Source organism: Oncorhynchus tshawytscha, unplaced genomic scaffold, assembly GCF_018296145.1.
Source record: "Oncorhynchus tshawytscha isolate Ot180627B unplaced genomic scaffold, Otsh_v2.0 Un_contig_1054_pilon_pilon, whole genome shotgun sequence".
In the NCBI taxonomy this organism is placed as follows: domain Eukaryota; kingdom Metazoa; phylum Chordata; class Actinopteri; order Salmoniformes; family Salmonidae; genus Oncorhynchus; species Oncorhynchus tshawytscha.
In genome coordinates this window covers 36,624-55,143 of record NW_024608556.1, presented here as the reverse complement: position 1 = coordinate 55,143, position 18,520 = coordinate 36,624, and the positions used below count along the sequence as shown (strand labels likewise).

Genomic DNA, 18,520 nt, shown 5'->3' with positions numbered 1-18,520 from the left:
GGTAGTGGAGCACAGAGGATAGTGGAGCTCCATCAAGCCCAGAGGGTAGTGGAGCCCAGTGGACAGTGGAGCTCCATCAAGCCCAGAGGGTAGTGGAGCTCAGAGGATAGTGGAGCCCAGAGGATAGTGGAGCCAGACAGCCCAGAGGGTAGTGGAGCTGCATCAAGCCCAAAGGATAGTGGAGAACCATCAAGCCCAGAGGGTAGTGGAGCTCCATCAAGTCCAGAAGGGTAGTGGAGCCCAGAGGATAGTGGAGCTCCATCAAGCCCAGAGGATAGTGGAGCCCAGAGGATAGTGGAGATCCATCAAGCCCAGAGGCTAGTGGAGATCCATAAAGCCCAGAGGGTAGTGGAGAACCATCAAGCCCAGAGGGTAGTGGAGTCCATCAAGCCCAGAGGGTAGTGGAGAACCATCAAGCCCAGAGGTAGTGGAGAACCATCAAGCCCAGAGGGTAGTGGAGATCCATAAGCCCAGAGGGCAGTGGAGCCCAGAGGATAGTGGAGCTCCATAAAGCCCAGAGGGTAGTGGAGCCCAGAGGGTAGTGGAGATCCATCAGGGTAGGTGCCCAGAGGATAGTGGATGCCCAGAGGGTAGTGGAGATCCATGGAGCCCAGAGGGTAGTGGAGCCCAGAGGGTAGTGGAGAACCATCAAGCCCAGAGGATAGTGGAGAACCATCAAGCCCAGAGGATAGTGGAGCCCAGATGATAGTGGAGCCCAGAGGGTAGTGGAGCCCAGAGGACAGTGGAGCTCCATCAAGCCCAGAGGATAGTGAAGCCCAGAGGATAGTGGAGCTCCATCAAGCCCAGAGGGTAGTGGAGCTCAGAGGATAGTGGAGCTCCATCAAGCCCAGAGAGTAGTGGAGCCCAGAGGACAGTGGAGCTCCATCAAGCCCAGAGGGTAGTGGAGCCCAGAGGATAGTGGAGCTCCATCAAGGCCAGAGGGTAGTGGAGCCCAGAGGACAGTGGAGCTCCATCAAGCCCAGAGGGGAGCTAGTGGAGATCCATCAAGCCCAGAGGGTAGTGGAGCCCAGAGGATAGTGGAGATCCATCAAGCCCAGAGGATAGTGGAGAACCATCAAGCCCAGAGGATAGTGGAGCCCAGAGGATAGTGGAGCCCAGAGGGTAGTGGAGCCCAGAGGACAGTGGAGCTCAGAGGATAGTGGAGATCCATCAAGCCCAGAGGATAGTGGTGCCCAGAGGATAGTGGAGAACCATGAAGCCCAGAGGATAGTGGAGACCCATGAAGCCCAGAGGATAGTGGAGAACCATGAAGCCCAGAGGATAGTGGAGGAGGATAGTGGAGCCCAGAGGGTAGTGGAGCCCAGAGGATAGTGGAGATCCATCAAGCCCAGAGGATAGTGGAGCCCAGAGGATAGTGGAGCTCCATCAAGCCCAGAGGGTAGTGGAGCACAGAGGATAGTGGAGCTCCATCAAGCCCAGAGGGTAGTGGAGCCCAGAGGATAGTGGAGCTCCATCAAGGCCAGAGGGTAGTGGAGCCCAGTGGATAGTGGAGCTCCATCAAGCCTAGAGGGTAGTGGAGCTCAGAGGATAGTGGAGCCCAGAGGATAGTGGAGATCCATACAGCCCAGAGGGTAGTGGAGCTGCATCAAGCCCAGAGGATAGTGGAGAACCATCAAGCCCAGAGGGTAGTGGAGCTCCATCAAGTCCAGAAGGGTAGTGGAGCCCAGAGGATAGTGGAGCTCCATCAAGCCCAGAGGATAGTGGAGCCCAGAGGATAGTGGAGATCCATCAAGCCCAGAGGATAGTGGAGCCCAGAGGGTCCAGGAGCCCAGAGGATAGTGAACCCAGAGGATAGTGGAGAACCATCAAGCCCAGAGGATAGTGGAGCCCAGAGGATAGTGGAGAACTATCAAGCCCAGAGGGTAGGGATAGTGGAGAACCATCAACCATCAAGCCCAGAGGATAGTGGAGATCCATCAAGCAGAGGATAGTGGAGAACCATCAAGCCCAGAGGGTAGTGGAGAACCATCAAGCCCAGAGGGTAGTGGAGATCCATCAAGCCCAGAGGGTAGTGGAGATCCATCAAGCCCAGAGGATAGTGGAGCCCAGAGGATAGTGGAGATCCATCAAGCCCAGAGGATAGTGGAGCCTAGAGGATAGTGGAGCCCAGAGGGTAGTGGAGCCCAGAGGATAGTGAACCCCAGAGGATAGTGGAGAACCATCAAGCCCAGAGGATATTGGAGAACAATCAAGCCCAGAGGGTAGTGGAGAACCATCAAGCCCAGAGGGTAGTGGAGATCCATCAAGCCCAGAGGATAGTGGAGATCTATCAAGCCCAGAGGATAGTGGAGCCCAGAGGATAGTGGATATCCATCAAGCCCAGAGGATAGTGGAGCCCAGAGGATAGTGGAGAACCATCAAGCCCAGAGGGTAGTGGATCCATCAAGCCCATAGGATAGTGGAGAACCATCAAGCCCAGAGGGTAGTGGAGAACCATCAAGCCCAGAGGGTAGTGGAGATCCATCAAGCCCAGAGGATAGTGGAGATCTATCAAGCCCAGAGGATAGTGGAGCCCAGAGGATAGTGGAGATCCATCAAGTCCAGAGGATAGTGGAGCCCAGAGGATAGTGGAGAACCATCAAGCCCAGATGATAGTGGAGCTCCATCAAGCCCAGAGGATAATGGAGATCCATCAAGCCCAGAGGATAGTGGAGAACCATCAAGCACAGAGGATAGTGGAGAACCATCAAGCCCAGAATATAGTGGAGAACCATAAAGCCCACTAGCGGCTGCCCAGGTTATGCACGTGACAACGTCATTTCGCTGAGTCTACCTTTAAATCTAGAATGGTATGAATGGTCAGTCCTTGCATCCATAGCTTCGTCTAGGAATTTGAGAGTGATTACATTTCTCCAGTCCCAATCTTCAGCTTTTACCGAAACAGTGGCGTGGAGTTGCTTTGTTATTGTTTCAACCGCTGATTGGCCCTTTAAAGTTAAGATTGTGGGCTAGAATGATCAGATCCTAGATCCTGTAGTTAGGGACTTATAGTGTAGAATCTGTTTTATTAGCTGCAGTGTCATTACTGAACGATAGATACAATGACGGGGTAGGCCTTCATTGTAAATAAGAATTTGTTCTTAAATTACTTTCCTAATTAAATAAAGGTTAAATAAAAATAAAATAATCAATTTTATAGATGCAGTGCCATTACCCAACGATAGAGGGAGGAAGTAGATACGTTGGATGCAGACACCGGAAGTAGATACGTTGGATGCAGTCACCGGAAGTAGGACATTGCGTCACTGAAGTGGAGAATTCAAACTTCGACAACAGGACATCACTGAGCGAGAGGGCTGTAAATATTACAAATACCCAAGTATATATTTCCACATTCGTGATTACTTTTTGCTTTCCTCACTATATCCAAGTGTTGTATTTGAGGTAGGTTCGACGCTTTAGCATTGGGTAACTTAGTTAGCCAAACTGTACAAAAGTATCGTTAGCCTAGCTAGGTGAAACAGTAGCGAACTTGGGGCAACCCGCAAGTCAGTGAATTAACTAACGTCATAATGTTGCTAGCTGGTTTGAATTGATAAGTCACAGCTTTACTACCGTATTTGTTTAGTTGTTAGAAGTGTAATTGTGTTCTTTTTTTTGTCCTCTTATGCGTTGAAACATTTAGATTTTTTAAGTTAACGTGAGCTTATCGACTATTTCAAAGGAGACCGAAGGTTGTCGGTTGACAGGCAGCTAACGTTAGCAAGCTAGCTAAGCCAGACAGACAGACAGGCAGGTCTGGTTGGCAGACAGACAGGCAGGTCTGGGTCTTGGCAGACAGACAGGCAGGTCTGGTTGGCAGAAAGACAGGCAGGTCTGGTTGGCAGACAGACAGGCAGGTCTGGTTGGCAGAAAGACAGGCAGGTCTGGTTGGCAGACAGACAGGCAGGTCTGGTTGGCAGACAGACAGGCAGGTCTGGTTGGCAGACAGACAGACAGGCAGGTCTGGTTGGCAGACAGACAGGCAGGTCTGGTTGGCAGACAGACAGGCAGGTCTGGTTGGCAGACAGACAGGCAGGTCTGGTTGGCAGACAGACAGGCAGGTCTGGTTGGCAGACAGACAGACAGGTCTGGTTGGCAGACAGACAGACAGGTCTGGTTGGCAGACAGACAGACAGGTCTGGTTGGCAGACAGACAGGCAGGTCTGGTTGGCAGACAGACAGGCAGGTCTGGTTGGCAGACAGACAGGCAGGTCTGGTTGGCAGACAGGCAGGGTCTGGTTGACAGACAGACAGGTCTGGTTGGCAGACAGACAGGTCTGGTTGGCAGGCAGACAGACAGGTCTGGTTGGCAGGCAGACAGACAGGTCTGGTTGGCAGGCAGACAGACAGGTCTGGTTGGCAGACAGACAGGTCTGGTTGGCAGACAGACAGGTCTGGTTGGCAGACAGACAGACAGACAGGTCTGGTTGACAGACAGACAGACAGGTCTGGTTGGCAGACAGACAGGTCTGGTTGGCAGACAGACAGAGACAGACAGGTCTGGTTGACAGACAGACAGACAGGTCTGGATGGGATGTTATTTTAGCCAGCAGTAGCCACCTATCAGGAACGAACCTTCTGGAGCCGTTCAGCTAAACGTCGCTGTGGGTTTGTTTATCGCAGCTGGAAGGCTGTGTTTTCGGTGAGATGGACAGCGCGGCGGAACTCCTCAAGTACTATGAAGTCTACGAGACCATCGGCTCGGGTGAGACACTTCAACACAACCATCTGTACCGACACATGAGCCACCAGGAATGTGTGTTATTTATCTGTTCTGATCAGTGGGTGGGGGTGTGTTAACCGTTCTGATCAGTGGGTGGGGTCTCTCATCTATTCTGCTGGGTGTGTGTTGTGTCCTACAGGAGGCTTTGCTAAGGTCAAGCTGGGTCGCCACATCCTGACGGGAGAGAAGGTGGCCATTAAAATCATGGAGAAGAAGGAACTGGGGGTGAGTCTCTCTCTCTCATATTGCTCTCTCTTGCATATCTGTATCTCTCTTCCCCCCCTCTCTCTCTTTCCCTTCCTCCCTCTCTCTCTTTCCCTCCCCCTCTCCCTCTCTCTCTTTCCCTTCCTCTCTGTCTCTCTCTCTTTCCCTTCCTCTCTGTCTCTCTCTCTTTCCCTCCCTCCCCCTCTCTCTGTTTCTTTCCCTCCCTCCCTCTCTCTCTGTCTCTGTTTCTTTCCCTTCCTCCCTCTCTCTCTCTCTCTGATTCTTTCCCTCCCTCCCTTCCTCTCTCTCTCTCTGTTTCTTTCCCTTCCTCCCTCTCTCTCTCTCTGATTCTTTCCCTCCCTCTCTCTCTTTCCCTCCCTCCCTCTCTCTCTTTCCCTTCCTCTCTCTCTCTCTCTGTTTCTTTCCCTCCCTCCCTCTCTCTCTTTCCCTCCCTCCCTCTCTCTGTTTCTTTCCCTTCCCTCTCTCTCTCTCTCTCTCTCTCTCTCTCTGTTTCTTTCCCTCCCTCCCTCTCTCTTTCTTTCCCTCCCTCCCTCTCTCTCTTTTCCCTTCCTCCCTCTCTCTCTCTCTCTCTCTCTCTCTCTCTGTTTCTTTCCCTCCCTCCCTCTCTCTCTTTCTTCCTCCCTCTCTCTCTCTCTCTCTCTGTTTCTCTCTTTCCCTTCCTCTCCCTCTCTCTCTCTCTCTCTCTGTTTCTTTCCCTCCCTCCCTCTCTCTCTTTCCCTTCCTCCCTCTCTCTCTCTCTCTCTCTCTCTCTCTGTTTCTTTCCCTCCCTCCCTCCCTCTCTCTCTTTCCCTTCCTGTCTCTCTCTCTCTCAAGTCTCTAATATTTAGTGTGTTTTTACTGTGATGGTTTTAATCTAATGTGGATGACATGTAAAAGAAACAGACTTTATTTTTCTTCTTCTGTGAAGGAGGACCTTCCTCGTGTGAAGGAGGACCTTCCTCCTGTGAAGGAGGACCTTCCTCGTGTGAAGGAGGACCTTCCTCGTGTGAAGGAGGACCTTCCTCGTGTGAAGGAGGACCTTCCTCCTGTGAAGGAGGACCTTCCTCGTGTGAAGGAGGACCTTCCTCGTGTGAAGGAGGACCTTCCTCGTGTGAAGGTGGAGATAGAGGCCATGAAGAGTCTGAGCCATCAGCATGTCTGTAGACTGTACCACGTTATCGAGACGGATACCAGGATCTACATGATCCTAGAGGTAGGACCCACGTCAGGATGTCTGTAGACTGTACCACGTTATCGAGACGGATACCAGGATCTACATGATCCTAGAGGTAGGACCCACGTCAGCATGTCTGTAGACTGTACCATGTTATAGACTAATACCAGATCTACATGATCCTAGAGGTAGGACCCACGTCAGGATGTCTGTAGACTGTCTATAGACTAATACCAGATCTACATGATCCTAGAGGTAGGACCCACGTCAGGATGTCTGTAGACTGTACCATGTTATAGACTAATACCAGATCTACATGATCCTGGAGGTAGGACCCACGTCAGGATGTCTGTAGACTGTCTATAGACTAATACCAGGTCTACATGATCCTAGAGGTAGGACCCACGTCAGGATGTCTGTAGACTGTCTATAGACTAATACCAGATCTACATGATCCTAGAGGTAGGACCCACACATCAGACAGACCGGCCCCAATATGAACCTCTCTCTTCCCCTCGTCTTCTCCAGTATTGTCCTGGAGGTAGAACCCACACATCAGACAGACCGGCCCCAATATGAACCTCTCTCTTCCCCTCGTCTTCTCCAGTATTGTCCTGGAGGTAGGACCCACACATCAGACAGACCGGCCCCAATATGAACCTCTCTCTCCCCTCGTCTTCTCCAGTATTGTCCTGGAGGTAGGACCCTCACATCAGACAGACCGGCCCCAATATGAACCTCTCTCTCCCCCTCGTCTTCTCCAGTATTGTCCTGGAGGTAGGACCCACACATCAGACAGACCGGCCCCAATACCTCTCTCTCCCCCTCGTCTTCTCCAGTATTGTCCTGGAGGTAGAACCCACACATCAGACAGACCGGCCCCAATAGAACCTCTCTCTCCCCTCTCTCTTCTCCAGTATTGTCCTGGAGGTAGGACCCACACATCAGACAGACCGGCCCCAATATGAACCTCTCTCTCTCCCCCTCGTCTTCTCCAGTATTGTCCGGGAGGTAGAACCCACACATCAGACAGACCGTCAATATGAACTCTCTCTCCCCCCTCGTCTTCTCCAGTATTGTCCTGGAGGTAGGACCCACACATCAGGCAGACCGGCCCCAATATGAACCTCTCTCTCCCCCCTCGTCTTCTCCAGTATTGTCCTGGAGGTAGAACCCACACATCAGACAGACCGGCCCCAATATGAACCTCTCTCTCCCCTCGTCTTCTCCAGTATTGTCCTGGAGGTAGGACCCACACATCAGGCAGACCGGCCCCAATATGAACCTCTCTCTCCCCTCGTCTTCTCAGTATTGTCCTGGAGGTAGAACCCACACATCAGACAGACCGGTCCAATAGAACTCTCTCCCCCTCGTCTTCTCCAGTATTGTCCTGGAGGTAGAACCCACACATCAGACAGACCGAGGTATGAACCTCTCTCTCCCCTCGTCTTCTCCAGTATTGTCCTGGAGGTAGGACCCACACATCAGGCAGACCGCCCCAATATGAACCTCTCTCTCCCCGTCTTCTCAGTATTGTCCTGGAGGTAGGACCCACACATCAGGCAGACCTGTAGACTGAACCTCTCTCTCCCCTCGTCTTCCAGTATTGTCCTGGAGGTAGGACCCACACATCAGACAGACCGGCCCCAATATGAACCTCTCTCTCCCCTCGTCTTCTCCAGTATTGTCCTGGAGGTAGACCCACATCAGACAGACCGGCCCCAATATGAACCTCTCTCATGAGTCCTGGAGGTAGGACCCACACATCAGACAGACCGTCAATAGAACCTCTCTCTCCCCCTCGTCTTCTCCAGTATTGTCCTGGAGGTAGGACCCACACATGTCTGACAGACTGTACCCAATATGAGACCTCTACCAGGTCTTCTAGTATGATCCTGGAGGTAGGACCCACGTCAGACAGATGTCTGTAGACTGTCTATAGACTTCTACCAGATCTACATGATCCTGGAGGTAGGACCCACGTCAGACAGACCGGCCCCATGTCTGTAGACTGTCTTCTCCAGTATTGTCCTGGAGGTAGGATATACACATCCAGACCGGTATGAACCTCTCTCTCCCCCTCGTCTTCTCCAGTATGTCCTGGAGGTAGAACCCACACATCAGACAGACCGCCCCAATATGAACCTCTCTCCCCCTCGTCTTCTCCAGTATTGTCCTGGAGGTAGAACCCACACATCAGACAGACCGGCCCCAATATGAACCTCTCTCTCCCCTCGTCTTCTCCAGTATTGTCCTGGAGGTAGGACCCACACATCAGGCAGACCGGCCCCAATATGAACCTCTCTCTCCCCCTCGTCTTCTCCAGTATTGTCCTGGAGGTAGGACCCACACATCAGGCAGACCGGCCCCAATATGAACCTCTCTCTCCCCTCGTCTTCTCCAGTATTGTCCTGGAGGTAGGACCCACACATCAGACAGACCGGCCCCAATATGAACCTCTCTCTCCCCCTCGTCTTCTCCAGTATTGTCCTGGAGGTAGAACCCACACATCAGACAGACCGGCCCCAATATGAACCTCTCTCTCCCCCTCGTCTTCTCCAGTATTGTCCTGGAGGTAGGACCCACACATCAGACAGACCGGCCCCAATATGAACCTCTCTCCCCCCTCGTCTTCTCCAGTATTGTCCTGGAGGTAGGACCCACACATCAGACAGACCGGCCCCAATATGAACCTCTCTCTCCCCCTCGTCTTCTCCAGTATTGTCCTGGAGGTAGGACCCACACATCAGACAGACCGGCCCCAATATGAACCTCTCTCTCCCCTCGTCTTCTCCAGTATTGTCCTGGAGGTAGGACCCACACATCAGACAGACCGGCCCCAATATGAACCTCTCTCTCCCCCTCGTCTTCTCAGTATTGTCCTGGAGGTAGGACCCACACATCAGACAGACCGGCCCCAATATGAACCTCTCTCTTCCCCTCGTCTTCTCCAGTATTGTCCGGGAGGAGAGCTGTTTGACTACATCATCGCTAAGGACCGTCTGTCTGAAGAGGAGACCAGAGTGTTCTTCAGACAGATCGTCTCAGCTCTGGCCTACGTCCACAGCCAGGGGTACGCCCACAGAGACCTGAAACCGGTAGGTAACCAGGGATACGCCCACAGAGACCTGAAACCGGTAGGTAACCAGGGATACGCCCACAGAGACCTGAAACCGGTAGGTAACCAGGGATACGCCCACAGAGACCTGACCGGTAGGTAACCAGGGATACGCCCACAGAGACCTGAAACCGGTAGGTAACCAGGGATACGCCCACAGAGACCTGAAACCGGTAGGTAACCAGGGATACGCCCACAGAGACCTCAAACCGGTAGGTAACCAGGGATACGCCCACAGAGACCTCAAACCGGTAGGTAACCAGGGATACGCCCACAGAGACCTGAAACCGGTAGGTAACCAGGGATACGCCCACAGAGACCTCAAACCGGTAGGTAACCAGGGATACGCCCACAGCTATATAAGCTCACTGGGGTACATTCACAGGGCATACTCATTGTTAAAATCATGAACTATCCCTTTATCATGACTCTGAACCAAACAGACGTGTTATGAAAACAAGACAGATTTCAGACACGTCCTGTGTGGTTGTCTGTGTGTGTGGTTGTCTGTGTGTGTGGTTGTCTGTGTGTGTGGTTGTCTGTGTGTGTGGTTGTCTGTGTGTGTGGTTGTCTGTGTGTGTGGTTGTCTGTGTGGGTGTCTGTGTGGGTGTGTCTGTGTGGGTGTCTGTGTGGGTGTGTCTGTGGTGTCTGTTGTGTCTGTGTGGTTGTGTCTGTGTGGTTGTCTGTGTCTGAACTACCCACTGGTGGTGATGGTGCTGAATCTCTCCTCTCTCTCCCTCTCTCTCTCTCTCTCTCTCCCTCTCCTCCCCTCTTTCTCTCTCATCTCTCCTCCTCTCTCTCATCTCCTCTCTCTCTCTTTCTATCTCTCTCCTCTCTCCCTCTCTCTCTCTCCTATCTCTCTCCTCTCCCTTCTCTCTCCCCTCCCTTCTCTCTCCCCTCTCTCCTTCTCCTTCTCTCTCTCCTCCCTCAGGAGAACCTGTTGATAGATGAAGATCACAACCTGAAACTGATAGACTTTGGTCTCTGTGCCAAACCAAAGGTAACCACACTGTCATGTCGTCTCAGTGATATGTGTCGAGGCTTAGTGGTCATTGTCTGTAAATATATAGATTTGATTCATGTGTTCTGTGTGCTAAGTCCTCCTTAATCACTGTGTTTATAGGGGGGGTCTGGGATATGAGTTAATGACCTGTTGTGGTCCAGTCTAATCAGTCTGTCTTTATAGGGGGGTCTGGGATATGAGTTAATGACCTGTTGTGGTCCAGTCTAATAACAGTCTTTATAGGGGGTCTGGGATATGAGTTGATGACCTGTTGTGGTCCAGTCTAATCAGTCTGTCTTTATAGGGGGTCTGGGATATGAGTTGATGACCTGTTGTGGTCCAGTCTAATCAGTCTGTCTTTATAGGGGGTCTGGGATATGAGTTAATGACCTGTTGTGATCCAGTCTAATCAGTCTGTCTTTATAGGGGGTCTGGGATATGAGTTGATGACCTGTTGTGGTCCAGTCTAATAACAGTCTTTATAGGGGGTCTGGGATATGAGTTGATGACCTGTTGTGGTCCATTCTAATCAGTCTGTCTTTATAGGGGGTCTGGGATATGAGTTAATGACCTGTTGTGGTCCAGTCTCATCACAGTCTGTCTTTATAGGGGGTCTGGGATATGAGTTAATGACCTGTTGTGGTCCAGTCTAATAACAGTCTTTATAGGGGGTCTGGGATATGAGTTGATGACCTGTTGTGGTCCAGTCTAACAACAGTCTGTCTTTATAGGGGGTCTGGGCTATGAGTTAATGACCTGTTGTGGTCCAGTCTCATCACAGTCTGTCTTTATAGGGGGTCTGGGATATGAGCTGTCTTTATATAGGGGGTCTGGGATATGAGTTAATGACCTGTTGTGGTCCAGTCTAATCAGTCTGTCTTTAGTTAATGACCTGGTGGTCCAGTCTAATCAGTCTGTCTTTATAGAGGTCTGGGATGAGCTGATGACCTGTTGTGGAAGTCCAGCCTATGCTGCTCCTGAACTCATCCAGGGTAAAGCCTACATCGGCTCGGAGGTGAGACACCTGGTGGGAGGAATGTAATATGTCTGGCTGTGTGAATATAATGAGTGTGTGCGGTCACTTAGAAATGTACTTGTTTGTGGAAGAAAAGTAAAAAAAATAATGTCCATTAAAATAACATCAGAAATACAGTGTAGACATTGTTAATGTTGTAAATGACTATTGTAGCTGGAAACGGCTGATTTTTAATGGAATATCTACATAGGAGTACAGAGGCCCATTATCAGCAACCATCACTCCTGTGTTCCAATGGCACGTTGTGTTAGCTAATCCAAGTTTATCATTTTAAAAAGGCTAATTGATCATTAGAAAACCCCTTTTGCAATTATGTTAGCACAGCTGAAAACCGTTGTTTTGATTTAAAGAAGCAATAAAACTGTGGAGTATGGGGTGCTGCTGTGTGGAGTATGGGGGTGCTGCTGTGTGGAGTATGGGGGTGCTGCTGTGTGGAGTATGGGGGTGCTGCTGTGTGAAATGGCGGTGCTGCTGTGTGGATATATAATGTGTGTGTGTGTGTGTGTGTTAAAGGCTGCTGTGTGGAGTATGGGGGTGCTGCTGTGTGGAGTATGGGGGTGCTGCTGTGTGGAGTATGGGGTGCTGCTGTGTGGAGTATGGGGGTGCTGCTGTGTGGAGTATGTGGGTGCTGCTGTGTGGAGTATGGGGGTGCTGCTGTGTAGAGTATGGGGGTGCTGCTGTGTAGAGTATGGGGGTGCTGCTGTGTAGAGTATGGGGGTGCTGCTGTGTGGGTATATAATGTGTGTGTGTGTTGTGTTACCAGGCTGATGTGTGGAGTATGGGGGTGCTGCTGTGTGGAGTATGGGGGTGCTGCTGTGTGGAGTATGGGGGTGCTGCTGTGTGGAGTATGGGGGTGCTGCTGTGTGGAGTATGGGGGTGCTGCTGTGTGGAGTATGGGGGTGCTGCTGTGTGGAGTATGGGGGTGCTGCTGTGTGGAGTATGGGGTGCTGCTGTGTGGATATATAATGTGTGTGTTACCAGGCTGCTGTGTGGAGTATGGGGGTGCTGCTGTGTGGAGTATGGGGGTGCTGCTGTGTGGAGTATGGGGGTGCTGCTGTGTAGTATGGGGGTGCTGCTGTGTAGAGTATGGGGGTGCTGCTGTGTGGAGTATGGGGGTGCTGCTGTGTGGAGTATGGGGGTGCTGCTGTGTGGAGTATGGGGGTGCTGCTGTGTGGAGTATGGGGGTACTGCTGTGTGGAGTATGGGGGTGCTGCTGTGTGGATATATAATGTGTGTGTGTGTGTGTGTGTGTTACCAGGCTGCTGTGTGGAGTATGGGGGTGCTGCTGTGTGGATATATAATGTGTGTGTGTGTGTGTGTGTTACTAGGCTGCTGTGTGGAGTATGGGGGTGCTGCTGTGTGTGAGTATGGGGGTGCTGCTGTGTAGAGTATGGGGGTGCTGCTGTGTGGAGTATGGGGGTGCTGCTGTGTAGAGTATGGGGGTGCTGCTGTGTGGAGTATGGGGGTGCTGCTGTGTGGAGTATGGGGGTGCTGCTGTGTGGAGTATGGGGGTGCTGCTGTGTGGGTATGGGGGTGCTGCTGTGTGGAGTATGGGGGTACTGCTGTGTGGAGTATGGGGGTGCTGCTGTGTGGAGTATGGGGGTGCTGCTGTGTGGAGTATGGGGGTACTGCTGTGTGGAGTATGGGGGTGCTGCTGTGTGGGTATATAATGTGTGTGTGTTGTGTTACCAGGCTGATGTGTGGATATATAATGTGTGTTGTGTTACCAGGCTGCTGTGTGGAGGGGGGGCTGCTGTGTGGAGTATGGGGGTACTGCTGTGTGGAGTATGGGGCTACTGATGTGTGGAGTATGGGGGTGCTGCTGTGTGGAGTATGGGGGTACTGATGTGTGGAGTATGGGGGTGCTGCTGTGTGGAGTATGGGGGTGCTGCTGTGTGGAGTATGGGGGTACTGCTGTGTGGAGTATGGGGGTGCTGCTGTGTGGGTATATAATGTGTGTGTGTTGTGTTACCAGGCTGATGTGTGGATATATAATGTGTGTTGTGTTACCAGGCTGCTGTGTGGAGTATGGGGGGCTGCTGTGTGGAGTATGGGGTACTGCTGTGTGGAGTATGGGGCTACTGATGTGTGGAGTATGGGGGTGCTGCTGTGTGGAGTATGGGGGTGCTGCTGTGTGGAGTATGGGGGTGCTGCTGTGTGGAGTATGGGGTGCTGCTGTGTGGAGTATGGGGGTGCTGCTGTGTGGAGTATGGGGGTGCTGCTGTGTGGGTATATAATGTGTGTGTGTTGTGTTACCAGGCTGCTGTGTGGAGTATGGGGGTGCTGCTGTGTGGAGTATGGGGGTGCTGCTGTGTGGAGTATGGGGGTGCTGCTGTGTGGATATATAATGTGTGTGTGCTGTGTTACCAGGCTGATGTGTGGAGTATGGGGGTGCTGCTGTTTGCTCTGCTCTGTGGATATCTGCCCTTTGATGACGACAACTGTATGGTCCTCTACAGGAAAATCACCGTAAGATACTGTCTGTATTGGTCAAGTTACAGGTTGTTAGCTTGGTATCCAAGGTAACATGACAGAACATGGTTGTAAGCTAGGTATCCAAGGTGACGTGACAGAACATGGTTGTTAGCTAGGTATCCAAGGTAGCGTGACAGAACATGGTTGTTAGCTAGGTATCCAAGGTAATGTGACAGAACATGGTTGTTAGCTAGGTATCCAAGGTAACGGGACAGAACATGGTTGTAAGCTAGGTATCCAAGGTAACGTGACAGAACATGGTTGTTAGCCAGGTATCCAAGGTAACGTGACAGAACATGGTTGTTAGCCAGGTATCCAAGGTAACGTCACAGAACATGGTTGTTAGCCAGGTATCCAAGGTAACGTCACAGAACATGGTTGTTAGCCAGGTATCCAAGGTAACGTGACAGAACATGGCTGTTAGCTAGGTATCCAAGGTAACGTGACAGAACATGGCTGTTAGCTAGGTATCCAAGGTAACGTGACAGAACATGGCTGTTAGCTAGGTATCCAAGGTAACGTCGCAGAACATGGTTGTTAGCCAGGTATCCAAGGTAACGTCACAGAACATGGTTGTTAGCCAGGTATCCAAGGTAACGTGACAGAACATGGTTGTTAGCTAGGTATCCAAGGTAACGTGACAGAACATGGTTGTTAGCTTGGTATCCAAGGTAACGTGACAGTTGGTTTTCTCTGGAGAAAGGGTTCAACCGTGACAGTTGGTTTTCTCTAGAGGAAAGGGTTCAACCGTGACAGTTGGTTTTCTCTAGAGGAAAGGGTTCAACCGTGACAGTTGGTTTTCTCTGGAGAAAAGGGTTCAACCGTGACAGTTGGTTTTCTCTGGAGAAAAGGGTTCAACCGTGACAGTTGGTTTTCTCTGGAGAAAAGGGTTCAACCGTGACAGTTGGTTTTCTCTGGAGAAAGGGTTCAACCGTGACAGTTGGTTTTCTCTGGAGAAAGGGTTCAACCGTGACAGTTGGTTTTCTCTAGAGGAAAGGGTTCAACCGTGACAGTTGGTTTTCTCTGGAGGAAAGGGTTCAACCGTGACAGTTGGTTTTCTCTGGAGGAAAGGGTTCAACCGTGACAGTTGGTTTTCTCTGGAGGAAAGGGTTCAACCGTGACAGTTGGTTTTCTCTATTTGGGATCGTATAAAAGCCAGATTCAAAGCCTCTGGTGTAAACTAACCTATGTGTTTTACTGTTCTAGAGAGGTAGTTACAACAACCCTCATTGGCTGTCTCCTGGGAGCATCCTGCTACTCAACCAGATGATGCAGGTACACACACACACAGAGAGACACACACACACACACAGAGAGACACACACACACACAGAGACACACACACACAGAGAGACACACACACACACAGAGAGACACATAGTAGGAGTAGGAGTATATTGATTAGTATAGTAGGAGTTATTGATTGTGTGTGTGTAGGTGGATCCTAAGCATCGTGTGACCATCAGACAACTCCTAGACCATCCCTGGACGATGTCTGGCTATGGCACCCCTGTAGAGTGGCACAGCAAGCAACCTGTAAGAACACACACACACACACCTACACACACTCAAACACCTAAACACACCTACACACACACCTAAACACACACACGTACACCTAAGAACCCCCGAACGCACCTCTAAGAACCCCCAAACGCTCCTCTAAGAACCCCCAAACGCACCTCTAAGAACGCCCAAACGCACCTCTAAGAACCCCCAAACGCACCTCTAAGAACCCCCAAACGCACCTCTAAGAACCCCCGCACCAAACGCACCTCTAAGAACGCGCCTAAGAACCCCCAAACGCACCTCTAAGAACGCGCCTAAGAACCCCCAAACGCACCTCTAAGAACCCCCAAACGCTCCTCTAAGAACCCCCAAACACACCTCTAAGAACCCCCAAACGCACCTCTAAGAACGTGCACTAAGAACCCCCAAACGCACCTCTAAGAACCCCCAAACGCCTTCCTAAGAACCCCCAAACGCACCTCTAAGAACCCCCAAACGCACCTCTAAGAACCCCCAAACGCACCTCTAAGAACCCCCAAACGCACCTCTAAGAACCCCCAAACGCACCTCTAAGAACCCCCAAACGCACCTCTAAGAACCCCCAAACGCACCTCTAAGAACCCCCAAACGCACCTCTAAGAACCCCCAAACGCACCTCTAAGAACCCCCAAACGCACCTCTAAGAACCCCCAAACGCACCTCTAAGAACCCACCTCTAAGAACCCCCAAACGCACCTCTAAGAACCCCCCCCAAACGCACCTCTAAGAACCCCCAAACGCACCTCTAAGAACCCCCAAACGCACCTCTAAGAACCCCAAACGCGCCTCTAAGAACCCCCAAACGCACCTCTAAGAACCCCCAAACGCACCTCTAAGAACCCCCAAACGCACCTCTAAGAACCCCCAAACGCACCTCTAAGAACCCCCAAACGCACCTCTAAGAACCCCCAAACGCACCTCTAAGAACCCCCAAACGCACCTCTAAGAACGCCCAAACGCACCTCTAAGAACGCCCCAAACGCACCTCTAAGAACCCCCAAACGCACCTCTAAGAACCCCCAAACGCACCTCTAAGAACCCCCAAACGCACCTCTAAGAACCCCCAAACGCACCTCTAAGAACCCCCAAACGCACCTCTAAGAACCCCCAAACGCACCTCTAAGAACCCCCAAACACGCCTTCTTACAGTTGTTTTGTTTTTCCTTGTACGTTTTGAGGTTGGGCTTTAGCACGTATAGCTCGTTAGCACGTAGGGCGAACCGATTGGTGTCAACCTACGTTAGTCAGGATGTGTTACACCTGTGCTGGTTGCCATCTCGTTCAGGTTGACACCTTTAGTTGTCTTGATAGATGTGGATCTCTTGATCGTACGTTCTTCTCTCCGTGTCTGCCGCGGACCGGTACAAGGAGGCGCGCAATGGATTATGGTCATTGTAGTTAATTACCACGTTTTCTGCACTATACACTATGTAGACTATTGGTCCGTTGGAAACTACAACTCCCTACTACATCACACTGTTCAGTCTGGATCTGATTTATCTCTAGAGAAACTACAACTCCCTACTACATCACACAGTTCAGGCTGGATCTGATTTATCTCTAGAGAAACTACAACTCCCTACTACATCACACAGTTCAGTCTGGTTCTGATTTATCTCTAGAGAAACTACAACTCCCTACTACATCACACAGTTCAGTCTGGGTCTGATTTATCTCTAGAGAAACTACAACTCCCTACTACATCACACAGTTCAGGCTGGATCTGATTTATCTCTAGAGAAACTACAACTCCCTACTACATCACACAGTTCAGTCTGGATCTGATTTATCTCTAGAGAAACTACAACTCCCTACTACATCACACAGTTCAGGCTGGATCTGATTTATCTCTAGAGAAACTACAACTCCCTACTACATCACACAGTTCAGGCTGGATCTGATTTATCTCTAGAGAAACTACAACTCCCTACTACATCACACAGTTCAGGCTGGATCTGATTTATCTCTAGAGAAACTACAACTCCCTACTACATCACACAGTTCAGGCTGGATCTGATTTATCTCTAGAGAAACTACAACTCCCTACTACATCACACAGTTCAGGCTGGTTCTGCACAGACAGACACAGTTCCTACATTAATCTGTGTATCTCTCTCTCCCTCTCTCTCTCTCTCCCTCCTCTCTCTCTCTCTCTCTCTCTCTCTCCTCTCTCTCTCTCTCTCTCTCTCTCCTCTCTCTCTCTCTCTCTCTCTCTCCCTCTCTCTCTCTCTGTCTCTCTCTCTCTCTCTCTCTCTCTCTCTCTCTCTCCTCTCTCTCTCTCTCTCTCTCTCTCTCTCTCTGTCTCTCTCTCTCTCTCTCCCTCTCCTCCCTCTCTCTCTCCTCTCTCTCTCTCCTCTCTCTCTCTCTCCTCTCTCTCTCTCTCTCTCTCTCTCTCTCTCTCCCTCTCTCTCTCTCTCCTCTCCCCTCTCTCTCTCTCTCCCTCCTCTCTCCCTCTCTCTCCCTCTCCTCCCTCTCCACCTCCCCCCTCTCTCAGTCTCTCCCTCCTCTCCCTCTCCTCCTCTCCTCCTCCTCTCTCCTCTCTCTCTCCTCCTCCCTCTCTCCTCCCTCTCTCTCCCCTCCTCTCTCTCCTCTCCCTCCTCTCCACTCCCTCCTCTCTCTCCCCCCTCCTCTCTCCCTCTTTCTCTCCCTCTCCCCTCTCTCTCTCTCTTCCTCTCCCCCCTCTCCTCCCCCTGTCTCTCCCTCTCTCTCCTCTCTCCCTCTTTCTCCCTCTTTCTCTCCCTCTCCACCTCTCTCCTCTCTCTCTCCCCCCTCTCTCCCCTCTCTCTCCTCCCTCTCCCCCTCTCTCTCTCCCTCTCCCCTCTCTCCTCTCCACCTCTCTCTCCTCCCTCTCCTCCCTCTCTCTCCTCTAGTTGGGTTATATAGATGAGGACTGCATCACTGAGATGTCCGTCAGCCTGAAGATCTCCAGACAGAGCACCCTACAGCTGGTCAATGAGGTGTGTGGGGCTGCATTTTATTCCTCAGTAGAGGTAAGGGGTACGGGGGGGGTTCCTCAGTAGAGGTAAGGGGTACGGGGGGTTCCTCAGTAGAGGTAAGGGGTACGGGGGGTTCCTCAGTAGAGGTAAGGGGCTGGGGGGTTTCGTCAGTAGAGGTAAGGGGGGTTCCTCAGTAGGGGGGGGGGTTCGTCAGTAGAGGTAAGGGGTACGGGGGTTCGTCAGTAGAGGTAAGGGGTACGGGGGGGGTTCGTCAGTAGAGGTAAGGGGTACGGGGGGTTC

The 18,520-nt window shown here is 51.4% G+C and overlaps 1 protein-coding gene across 1 annotated transcript in view; it reads left to right on the top strand.

Annotated features, from left to right (window-relative positions):
- Positions 1-3,247: 3,247 nt before the first annotated feature.
- The window catches only part of LOC121843616 (maternal embryonic leucine zipper kinase-like), a 28,340-nt gene continuing 13,067 nt past the window's right edge, over positions 3,248-18,520 (top strand). The window contains 12 exon segments of the mRNA XM_042313356.1: positions 3,248-3,405; positions 4,627-4,708; positions 4,866-4,951; positions 6,027-6,143; positions 9,059-9,202; positions 10,154-10,222; positions 10,409-10,426; positions 11,166-11,240; positions 13,632-13,730; positions 14,943-15,011; positions 15,174-15,272; positions 18,155-18,241. Coding sequence (XP_042169290.1) covers positions 4,651-4,708; positions 4,866-4,951; positions 6,027-6,143; positions 9,059-9,202; positions 10,154-10,222; positions 10,409-10,426; positions 11,166-11,240; positions 13,632-13,730; positions 14,943-15,011; positions 15,174-15,272; positions 18,155-18,241 — 921 coding nt within the window. The 5' untranslated portion in view covers positions 3,248-3,405; positions 4,627-4,650.